Source organism: Solea solea, chromosome 13 (assembly GCF_958295425.1).
Source record: "Solea solea chromosome 13, fSolSol10.1, whole genome shotgun sequence".
In the NCBI taxonomy this organism is placed as follows: domain Eukaryota; kingdom Metazoa; phylum Chordata; class Actinopteri; order Pleuronectiformes; family Soleidae; genus Solea; species Solea solea.
In genome coordinates, this window is record NC_081146.1 from 17,476,920 (window position 1) to 17,488,444 (window position 11,525).

General features: G+C 42.9%; 1 protein-coding gene across 3 annotated transcripts; it reads left to right on the top strand.

Moving 5' to 3' along the window:
• The first annotated feature begins 283 nt into the window (after positions 1-283).
• On the top strand, positions 284-10,942 carry sybu (syntabulin (syntaxin-interacting)). Of its 3 annotated transcripts, none has more exons than XM_058648782.1 (8): positions 284-998; positions 4,457-4,504; positions 4,839-5,022; positions 5,564-5,710; positions 6,984-7,083; positions 7,276-7,428; positions 8,553-8,708; positions 9,126-10,942. In XM_058648782.1, the coding sequence occupies exons 2-8, from the start codon at positions 4,481-4,483 to the stop codon at positions 10,300-10,302; spliced, it is 1,941 nt and encodes a 646-aa protein (XP_058504765.1). In that variant the 5' UTR covers positions 284-998; positions 4,457-4,480; the 3' UTR covers positions 10,303-10,942. The 3 variants fall into 3 exon arrangements, with proteins under 3 accessions (XP_058504765.1, XP_058504764.1, XP_058504766.1); XM_058648781.1 differs by having other exon boundaries at positions 286-998; positions 5,510-5,710; XM_058648783.1 differs by lacking the exons at positions 284-998; positions 4,457-4,504; positions 4,839-5,022; positions 5,564-5,710 and adding an exon at positions 6,304-6,407.
• The last annotated feature ends 583 nt before the right edge of the window (positions 10,943-11,525 follow it).

Sequence of the window (11,525 nt, forward strand, 5' to 3'; positions counted from 1 at the left end):
ACTGAGAGGTAGTGAGATGTGACAAACTCAGCAACCTCAAGTAAAAATATTATTGTTATTAAAAATACAATACATGACCATACACTGACTGGGACATGGGATGGGGGCTTGCTGTGGCACACGCTCTACTCCAGCAGAGGGCGTTAGTGATAAGAGGCCAGCTGCCAGCTGCTCATGGGTCACATGCTAACAAATGATTCAGTACCACCCAGTGTGCCTTGCCTCCTCAGAATCCAGTTTTGACGCACTTGTAAATGATGAGCATTTGCACACGCAGCAGCAAACAGGGTTGACTATGTGCTTTCTGCTCCTGTATCCAGTCAGCAGGTCGGTTGATTGGGCAGACACCGTGTTGGTGTTGTTGTTTATTCATGTAGGCTCTTGTAAACGTCACTGTGAGAATGTGAGAAACAACAATTGAACGTACATGTATATTAGGCCTACATCAGGTCTGCACAGCAGCTATATCAAAATCCCAGATTTCAGCACCATGGAGAGTCAACCTGCTCTCACACTGAAAAAGAAAAAGACTGATTCGTGCACAAAGCCCTTCTTGTGTCTGTGTGTGCAGAACATATGACAAGTATTCCACAATTTAAAATGTGGTTTGATGTTGAACAACAAATGCATGAATAATACACCAAGCGTATGTCACGCACGTCCAGCCATGTCGTGCTCTGTGTTGCAGTCTTGTCATGTTCTACACGATGGAGGGTTTGAGGGTCTGTGGTTAAGTAATGCCTCGCGCGTTATGTAACCCACTCGGGATGGTCGTCATTTTTGCGCGTGCACGCGCTTCTTGTTGAGCCGTGTGTGTCCTCAGCTTCCCTCCGGCAATAACAGAGCAGATAGCGGAGGCTGGCACAGGCGGCGCAGCAGCAGCAGCGGGAGCTCAGCAAGAGCAGCAGCATCATCATCATCAACAGCCGAGCAACCTTTTGTGCTTCACCCGTAAACACCCTTCATCCATCTGAGAGGAAGCACCATCACACATCCAGGTAAGAGCTTCTGGTGTATTTTACGCAAAAGTAGGAATTTGCTTAAAGCATCATCTGATGTGTTCACATGATGTGAGCAGGTGTCTGAAAAGGAGCTGTCTACAAGTTAAACATTTTTAAATGTTGTTTTGAAATATATAATCCAACAGGAGGAACATGTCATTCTTATGTGTTTTGGTTGGTGGTGCACGTCAAGTTCAAAGTGTGGTGTTTACATCCCCAATGGTTACACCCTGTGTTGTGGGGGCGCCAGATAAAACAATAACAAAATCCCTGCTGCCACCTGCTACTGCTGGATGGATACAACAGCAGCAACAATCGCATAAAATAAAATGAATACAAAATAAAATGTTTGGTGTTCATGTGAAGAGGTGCCGTCATTGTCAAGAAATGTGAAAATCTCAAGAAAATGAAATGTGTGACGTTAGTATTTCACTAGTTGATAGCAAAGTTTGCATTTAAAATAAATGTATTCGGATTAGTATGAGAATTAACGGCAACATAGAGTACATTTACTGTGTGAAACCATGAGGTGTCACAGTAAAAAAAAGAGTGATTCCAATGGGGATTGTCATAATAAATATATAAATTATTACAATTCATTAAAATATTCATTCATTCATTCATTCAATCATCCACTAATTAATTCATGCTTTCTTCCATTCAGAGATGATCTTGAGTGATATAACCACCTTTTGATGGAAGTAGCACCGTTTTAAGTTTCTTATGCTTATGCTCCATGATTCCTGGAAGTGGACGAGATTAATGACATCATGCAATGAAGACATAGCTTGTTCCAGGGTCAGTGAGCTGAGAGCCAGTTACGTCACTGATTTTGCAGCTCAGAAAAGAGTGATATTGTTTTTGTCTTGAGGAACAAAAACAATTCTATAAAGTAATAATAAAAAAGAAGGAACATGGTGTTTGTGTAATGCCACATCTTCAGTCTGTGGTTCCCTTCATCATATCGTCATCACATGAAATCAAACATTAAAACAAACTGAGGGCTGGATTAAGATAATCCATGCGGTATTAAAATAAGACCATCTGTATGTGGGAGAAGCTGCAAGTGAAGGGGAAAAGAGCTGTTTACCAGTCATGTACATGTTCTCTCAGCATCCAAATGGCAAGGCTTCTTCTCCCCGAGCTCCTACTATCTGAATCTGCCTTCTCCCTCCAGGCTCATGTTTGGATGTTTGACAGAGTGGACTGTGGTTCACAGGCAGCTTAGCTCTTCATTTGTGCTTTCAGGAGAAGAGCTGTGTTTGCAGCTTGGATTGTACTTCATCTGTTGCCAAGTAGCAGGCCAATCAACATCGTCTGAAGTCAAGTGGGGGAGAAACAAACATGATGCTGTGATGCACGACTAGTTCAAGAGAAAACAAAACACCAGTGTCCACTGTTCAGATGATAAAGTGGGATTAACAACCAGAGCTACAGCATGTACAAGCTGTATTGACGTCTTTATTCAGGTTCCCAGGTCACAAGCTCAGAGCATGAGTTGATTCTAAAATGTAGTTTGAAACAATTGTTCTGTGACTCTTAGTGTTTCAGGTTTTGATGTCATGTGCCTGTCACATGGCTGCTTGTAGCTGCATTATAGAGGACAGCCCATTGACTGGTCGGGCCAATTATTCAGAATATTCACTCATTTTGTTTTCAGAGGCCTGATTAAATGCTGCTTAGTGCAATAAAACTTCATTTATTTCACAAAAGATACATTTGGGTCGACCTCTAAGTTGCATTAATTCACTTTTTCACTTTTCTTTCTTAATTATTGGTGTTGTTAAATATTTTTCTTCCATTCATTTCGATCAGCTCTCATCCCTTTCTCAGCACGATACTGTTGCACATCCATCGTCAGAGTTTTATGCCTTTAGTGGCTTGATTCCTAGCAAAAGAAAAATAATTGGGAACAGTTCAAATGTAAGCTGGAAGTTCTCTATCTCATACCTGAAGGCCACACATTCAGGCTCGGGGACAGAATGTTCGTTCAGTCTGAGAGAAACACGGTGCAGCTGAACACCCACACATCATGTTGCCTGGCACACACTCAGCCGAGGCTGTACTCTTTCATGCCAGTGTGCCAGGCAGCAGTGCACTGCTACAGTACGATGATGCTGTGGATGTCTGTGGGAACGCAGGAGGTTCAAAAGAAAAGTGAAACTGTAAGGTGAGGTGGCGCAGACCAACTAGAGCTCAGACACAATTTTGAGCCTGATGAAAGGAGGTGGCGTTTTGATTCCCGCGACTCCCGGTTCTATTTCTGCAATCGTATCAACTGCTTTGGTCCTTGGTGGTTTGAGGGAAGAGACTTTTGCAGAAACCTGCTCAAACAGGGACGTGACATACATTATGTCACAAATTGGGGGTGTCATACTGCCTGCGACAGAGGATTGGGAAAGAAAAACAAGGTGATCAGGGCTAGGATTCATCCAGGTTTTAAAAAAAGTACCATCTGGATGAAGCCACAGGCTCAGACTCATCATTTTGACAGCAGTGCACAGGCCATGGGGTCAATTACGTCATTCGTGTTGCTAAAAAAAAAAAAAGAAGAAGAAAGAAAAACAGGTTTGCACTTATGCAATTGACCCACTTAGGCTATGAAGCTGAGAGACAATCAACATGGGTCCAAGCCAAGTCACTGAAGTCTATTCAAGCATGAGAGGAATGAAAAAATGTGAGAATGTTTCTTTCTCGTGTAAAAGTGAAAGTAGAATTAAAAGTTGTTCGATGTTTTGCTGATTTGTAGCTTTTGGCAGGTGGTTGCCCAGTTTTATCTAGTGTTTAGTTTTATTTAAGGAGATTTTATTTCGATATTACTGTGCTTCATATCTGACCGTCTTCATCAGTATTAACTGTAAATGAAAATCCAGAGTTTGAAAAGAGTTTTAATGATCTGTCTTCTTCTTTTAATGATCAAATTCTGACTTAATTTCATTTTCAATCTTTTCATCCTGGATATCTGCAATTGGCCCAGATTGAAAAGTCTCAACAACTAAAGGATTGTGTTGTTATGGAAGTTTGCATAGACATTCATGACATTCATCTTAGCACGTCATATTGTCATGAAACTTGGACGTTCAAGATGAATTTTAATGATCTCAGAAGTTTTCCTCTAGTGCCACCAGTGGAATAACATTTTCACTTCATCACTATATCACAGCATCTCCTTGATATGTTGTTGTGGAGTCTTAATCATGTCTCCCGTGAGGATGAAGGATCAACTGACAATGCTGATTTTTATAAAAAAAAAAAAAAAAAAAACTTGGTCATTTTCATTTCTTTTAGCCATGACACAGAATTTGTTTAATAAGGTTCTTAACTCCCCTTTGGGTGTGTACCATCTGCACTATATACTTTTTGTTCAAGAGTTTAAAGGCCACATCAAAATGCTGTCACATACACAATCCACAGATAAAACACTCCTGACTTTTCACCTCTTTTCCATTCCTCAGGGGGAAAACACTACATGAAGCACAATGGGACCATTCCAAGAGTATGAGGTGGGTCTAATCATCGCTACCTATACCGATTTATGAATGTTAAATTCATGTTTGGCTAAGAAAAGTATAGTTAAGCGTCTCTCTGCTTACAGTCAGAAAACATGCCTGACATATGGTAAATGGCCTGTATAGCGTATAGACTGTATTTCTAGTCTGGATGACGACTCAAAGCTACTTTACACCACAGTTTTGCCATTCACCTCTATTCACTCACACATTCATACAGCACAGCGATGCGCAGCGCAGAGTTGGGAATTGAACCCACAACCTTCAAGTTGAAAGACAGCCCCCTCCACCCCTTAGCGGCTGTCACTATGTCTATATCTCTGAGCAGGAAAAGAAGTCACAAGAGAAGGGAGGCCCCCGTAGTCGCATCCCACGCTTGGTCCTCCATCCCTTCCGACCAAAGGACAAAGGATCGCCTCAGTCTGACTCACCATTTTCAGAGGAGGAGGGCAAAGAGTGTGACATGAGCTCAGACTCCAAGAGAACCATCAGCACCAACAGCTTCTGCTCTGGTAAGACGTTCAAGCACAGGCACCATTTCGATGATGGGTTAAACAAATCCTTTTTGCGATTAAAGACGAAAGCATTCACCTGTTATTTTTAGCAAAGCATGTGGGATTATGCACAAATGGAAAATGCATCTATGCTCACGGATATTGACCTTAACAAATACACTGATGTATTGGGTATGGAATATACTGATATTCACCTTGTTGACTAGTGTAACAAAATGGCACTGCCTGATACAGACTCAAGTGTTTATCTGGCTACTGAACACTATTCTTAAACTTTTATCGTTGTGATTTAAGGTAGTAATAAATGCAATCATTCTGTATGACATCATTCATGTACACTGTGTATGTGTTTGTGTGTATGTGTGTCTATAAACACAGTGTAAAGCAAAACACAGGCACCACTTGATTGACTGCTTTGTGTTCACTGCCTGCTTTGCACTTGCCTGCTTGTGGCTGTTGCTGTCTGTGTACCTTCCCACAATAGATGACACTGGCTGCCCCACTAGTCAGTCTGTGTCCCCCTCCAAAACCCCACCAGACTCTGAGAAGAGTGCCCACGGGTCGCCACCTCTCCCCGAGCGCAAGACCAAAGTGAAGCGAGTCAGGGTGATGGCAGAGTGGAGCGGGGAGCCACGGAGCACGGCCAGGCACAAGAGGGGGCTAAGGTCGGCCATGAAAGCTACAGGTAAACAAGAATTATATGTGTAAAGATTAAACAAACACAAAACAGATTGGGTCTCCAATATAAGGATCCTTTGTGTATCTTTTGTCACGTATATATTTTATTAAAGGCATGTCATAATGACACTCCATGTTTCACCAAAACAAAAAAATAACCAACAGTACATATATATGCAGTACACCCCCTGCAGACATATGCTTCTACGTGCCAGTGGTTCCCCAAAGATCAAAGTACAATATCAGTGTATTTGTCAAATGTCAGCAGAGAACAGATTCCCAGGCATGTTGTCCTGAACAAACAGTGAGTGGGAAGCAGCTGCCTGCCTAAAAGGAGAATAACTGTGTGAATTGCCTTCTGTACATCTGTGCTCTGTTAACATCAGACATCAGAAACAGTGCACTCGGTCCTTTACGCCAAAATTAAATTTCCTCTCTGTTAATCTGTCTCAATCTGGGGGCATGAGGGGAAAACTGTTTGATCTTGAGTCAGAAATGAGGCAGAGAGCTGATTGGCTGAGGAAAAAGGTTTGGGAGCTTAGCCAATTAGGCTGATTAGCAGGAGGCTATCACACTGATTGAGTGTGCACTGGCTCTCAGTTGATTTCACTCAGTGGTGGAGGATCACTTAGTTTCAAACTGTTTTATTTGTCACAGTCATCACGATACTATGGTTTTGTTTGATGGCAAGAGATGCTACTCGGGTATGACTTTAATTTAAACTTTTAAACAAAGTGTTTTTCCCTCAGTTTAAACAACCCCTAACTCTTTTATGAACAGTGTGTGTTGTAACGTTTGAGCTGATTGTGGGTGACACAAAGGCTCAAAGTTAAAGCTCAGTAAATTGCATTTGTAATAGAATGAAGTGATTAATGTGTTTGCCCTTCCCTTAAACTCACAGGAGTCTAAAATAGACGTAAATAGAGCAAATGACCTGTGGTTTTTCGTAACAATGTCAAATCCTTTGTTTGTGTTCCTGCTTAACTTAATGTGGAAGTTTGAGGGTTTAAGGGAGGCAAACATTTTCACAATGGCAACCCCTGAGAGAAAACTGAGCTTAAAAACAACAAATGTTTTCTTTCATTTCCTGAGGCAAAACCAGTGAAACTTCGAGCTGCCGCATTTTTAAATCTGGAGTTACAGTTGTGCATGTGTCAAAGTCAAATCACACTAATCCCCACTCAAGTCATACCCCCAAGTATTTCCTTTGAATGAAATCTTTGATTCAAAATTGTCTCCAGTCTCTGATCATGTGATCTCTTCCCTGTTTTTCCCTGCAGGTAGTGAAGCAGACTTCAGCTCCTCCAGCAGCACAGGCAGCCTAAAGACCAGGCAGAGCCTCCCTTCTAATTCAGCTGGAAAGAAGGCTCCTTCAAGAAGGTACAATGTTTGACATTCATTTTTCCAATTTGTATGCTTCTTGCACAGCATGTGTATATATGTTAGATTATATCTTAAATTGTGTTTGTGGAGAAATACAGTCAATTTGTCATTGTACATCTGTTTAACTGAGCCCAAAACTCCTGATTTTGAACTTATTTGTATACATTTTTGTTTTTGTGCTCTTTTAAGTCGTGGGCCCCACATCAGAGCGCTCCCCGTGTTCAAGCCAGCCGGGATTTCAACAGCCAACCGCGATTCGGAGCTTTACGCTCCCTTCAGGACTCCTCCCAGAGCTGCCTCCTCAACCAACAGCAGCAGCTGCACCTCCAGCCCCACCTCCAGGTACCACACACCGTTTCCAGCCGGTGAAAAACATCTACCCCTTCCACGTTACTTCACTTGGCTTCATCACAAATATTACTTTTCGCTTCCTGAGGGAGAAATTAGATTTTTAGAGATGAAGAGATTTTGGATTGTGACTCGATGAGAGAGTGGGTGGCTGCCTGGATTAAGCTCGGGCTGTTTTATCATTTCCTCTTCTGCAGCTGGCTGGGATTATATCAGTCATGATTTGGCTCTTTGGCTTAATGACTGAATAAAGCAAATATCTTTTTAAGGCTCTCAGACAGCGACTATGCTTGGTGCAGCCAACTCGTAACTGGATTAGTGTGAATGCACTTTGGTTAAGGGAGAAGTGGGTCATAAATATTTCAGAATATAGAGCCTAAAGCTCAGAGGTGTAGACCACCATGAAATTCTCACATGGTGCGCCAGGCTTCCAATTACTAGTTTGCTTCACAGGCCTTGTTTCTGTATACCTGCTCAGGCCGGCATACAGTGTAACCTGAAATGTGATCCGAATAAATGACCTTATTTATGAACAGAACGTATCCTGTTCATCTCGTGTTTAAAGCCTGCATAAATGTGTACAACCCATCCTCTCCTGTCGCTCCGGAACATCCTGCTGTCAGCTGTTCTCTGCCTGGCTAAGAATCATGTGACATCTCTTCCTTTGCTACTTGGGGCTGTTTCTATTTCTGGCATAGATGCACAGCACTTGCATCAAAACCTCAAGTATCTAAGGTTACTAGGATGCTATGATACTGGAGGAGAGGAGCTTATACATTTACCAGTGTTCTCACTGCAGAGGACATTTGAAGACTGATGTAATTAGTGATTGTTTTTCTGATTTCCTTCCTTGCTAACTCGACTTGTATTTAGACACACCAGCATTCTGGGGCTCTTACCCTCTATATACCAGAAATCCTGTGTCAGACAGTAATCCCGGGCTTCAGAGTATCTGCCCAAACGGCACTCTCTCAGCCAGACTGATTACCTTCTGCTGGGAGCGATTTTTACTCTGAAATCATCAGTTTGTTTTCTGCTGTTGCTCTTAAAATGTCTACTTGAGGACTGATGGATATGGTAGCTCTGTCAGGGCAATGACATATATGTCTGCCCTCCAGAAGAGCCAACCTGAGCAGCTACCATTCCTGTGGAGACAACCATGGCATCAAACCCCCAAACCCCGAGCAGTACCTTACGCCCCTGCAACAGAAGGAAGTGGCCATCAGACACCTGAAGATCAAACTTTTGGAGTCTGACAACAGAGTCCATGACAGGTTAGTTAACATTTGTTAATCTTGTGTAGTTCCTGTGATATCTACGTGTATAGCATTTACAGTTTTAAGGCAGGATGATGGTGTCGTTATAAGGGGAATTTTGCTGTGGTAGTGAGACACTCGGCTATGCTCAGTCCGTTACATCATCTGTAGTGTTAACCTACAGGAAAATTCTACTAATACACAAGATTAAGAAAAACATCACAGTGGTAGTTGGAGCTTGAAATAAAGTTGCACTGTTGGCGAGATGACGTCACTGGTATATGAATAACTGTATGTTTTATGAATCTTCATTTCCCTTAAATGGTTAAGATTCAATCTGAGGATATTAACACTGCTTGTGTTAAAAATGAAGGCAATAATCTCTGCCAAAAAAGTTGAAATTGCAATAATTGACCACATAATTTATATTCTTAGAGAGACAGAGATTGGGGATCTCAAGGCCCAGCTCGGCAGAATGAGGGAAGACTGGATTGAAGAGGAGTGTCATCGGGTGGAGGCTCAGCTGTCCCTCAAAGAGGCTCGCAAGGAGATCAAACAGCTACGTCAGGTGGTGGAGACCATGAAGAGCAGCCTGATGGAAAAGGACAAGGGTATACAGAAGTACTTCATTGATATCAATATTCAAAACAGGAAGTTGGAGTCCCTGCTGCATAGCATGGAGCTTGCTCAGAATGGTACCAACCTACAAGAAGAAAACACCTTGGACTTCATCTGTGACAGTCCTGAAGGTGGCGGGAAGAGGATGAGAGGGGGGGAGGAGGGGGGGCTGGAGCTGGGAGACCATGGCGCAGAGGCGTTGGCGGACAGTGGGCTACTGGTAAACGATGAGATGGCCAACAGAGCGGACATTTTGGAGCAGGTCTTCATGTCCACGGCAGTGGATTTCAGTCAGGACTCTATTGAGAAGATGAGAGCTGATGCAGAGTCTGGACCTGGGGTGTCTGCGCTGTTGGAAGATGATCAGTTGATTAACAAACCCACACCAGATCTACCAAATACAGTTTCCACCACTGTGACCATTTCTTCAGACACACCCTCTCAGCAGAGCACAGAAGACCAAGGAATCCAGACAGACGCAGTGCCCATGTCTACAGATCTGCAGACTCTGCTTTTCCAGCTGCTGACATTTCACGGGGCTGTAGATGTAGGTCCATCAGCCTCCAACAGTCTTCTGAGCCTCTCCAGCCTGCCCACCTCCATCCATCCTGAGCTCCCTGACTCTGCACTACACCCACCCAGCATACCCAGCCCTGTTAACCCAGAGAACCCCTGCACCACTGATTCTAGCATGTGCTGCTCGGAGCTTGCGCAGAACCCACGGTTTATGGAGGAGTTGGACTTTAGTGTCGACGATGTGGAACGATGCCCGTCACCGGGACTGCAAGTGGTCGGCAAGCAGTACTGGAGCAACAGTTTCCTGGTCGATCTGGTGGCAGTAGCAGCCCCCGTGCTGCCCACAGTGGCATGGCTCTACTCGAGGCATGGTGTGGATGGAAGCTCTCCAGTGTACAACATTGCTGCCCTTATCAGGGGCTGCTGCGTCATGGGATTGCACTCTCTTCGCCATGTCATTCACAGGCCAGATGTGTAATGGCCTCACACCCGCATGCACCTGCCTAATGTTGAAGTAAAAGCACTTAAGCATCTTTTGTGTTAGTGAGTTTGTTTTTTGACACCTTATGATATCAATGCAGTATATTTTTTTTTTTGACACTGTTTGCACTGTAGTTACCGTTTGAAGCAAAATGGTGACATGAAAGGGATTATTTATAAAAGGGTTATATATATATATTTATTTATTTATCATACGTGTGTAAGCTGATCATCTGGGTAGATGGTTCTGTGTCGTCGTCCTGTGGTGTCCCTAAATTTCCTTGTGTTTAAAAAAAAAATTAATTTTTTGGGAAAGTGAGATTTTTGAAAGATGTTCGTTTGTTTGATGGGATCTAAAATTTCAGCAGTCCTGAGTCGTTCAAAAAGGAACCTTAAACCTTCAGCCAAAGCTTTAATGTGAGTTCACTGTCATTGTTAAGTGGAGAAATATGTTAATGCATTACTTTTTGCTCCGCGGGAATAGAGCTTTATATGTAGAACCTGTGTATTGTTCACAGAAGAAAGTTGACGCTTCAAGCAACTGACACTTGTTTTGTGCCTGAGCTATGTGCAATACCGGTCGCTTACATCAAATGTCCTTGTATCTTTGTTATTAAAGCATGTTGACTCTAGCCACACGTTTTGACTCCTGACATTTCAATCTTCCACGTGTGTTATTATGGGGAAATGATATTACCAAACAAAGGTGATTCAAGTTTAAGTTCGACTTATGTAAGAGGCCTCTGCAAAAAAAAAAAGATGTTGACATAAATGAACAAAAGGGGGAAACTGTCTCCTCTGATCCCCAGCGCAAACCCAAACTGCGTCCTCGTGATTGCTTACGTAAAAGCTCTCCCAGCCTGTCTCTTCAAATGTCCCATGGGCTGTGGAGCTGACGATGCAAAGTGCATTCGATCCACTCTACTTAGACCTCTCAAACGCTGTAAAATGCTGCCCTTGCCCTTGGACCAGCAACAAATAGATCAGTGCCAGAACAGCTGCACGTCTGCCTGCATCTACCGATGCCTTCCTTAAGTCATTACATAACATCTCGGCACATTAAATGTAAATTAGAGGAAAAAGCTTTCAACTTCTAAATGAACCAACACTTGCGTATCTTTTCTATAATCACTCTTTGACACTCTGCCATATGGTGACATCTCTCAGTTAAGAAGGCATTACATCAATGAGTAGTCCGATGTAATCCCCAACACACAATTG

Coding starts and splice junctions, on each gene's coding strand:
- sybu (XM_058648781.1), top strand. CDS start 4,481: ATGGGACCATTCCAAGAGTATGAG. Junction 4,505..4,838: donor GACCATTCCAAGAGTATGAG/GTGGGTCTAATC, acceptor ATCTCTGAGCAG/GAAAAGAAGTCACAAGAGAA. Junction 5,023..5,509: donor CACCAACAGCTTCTGCTCTG/GTAAGACGTTCA, acceptor TTCCCACAATAG/ATGACACTGGCTGCCCCACT.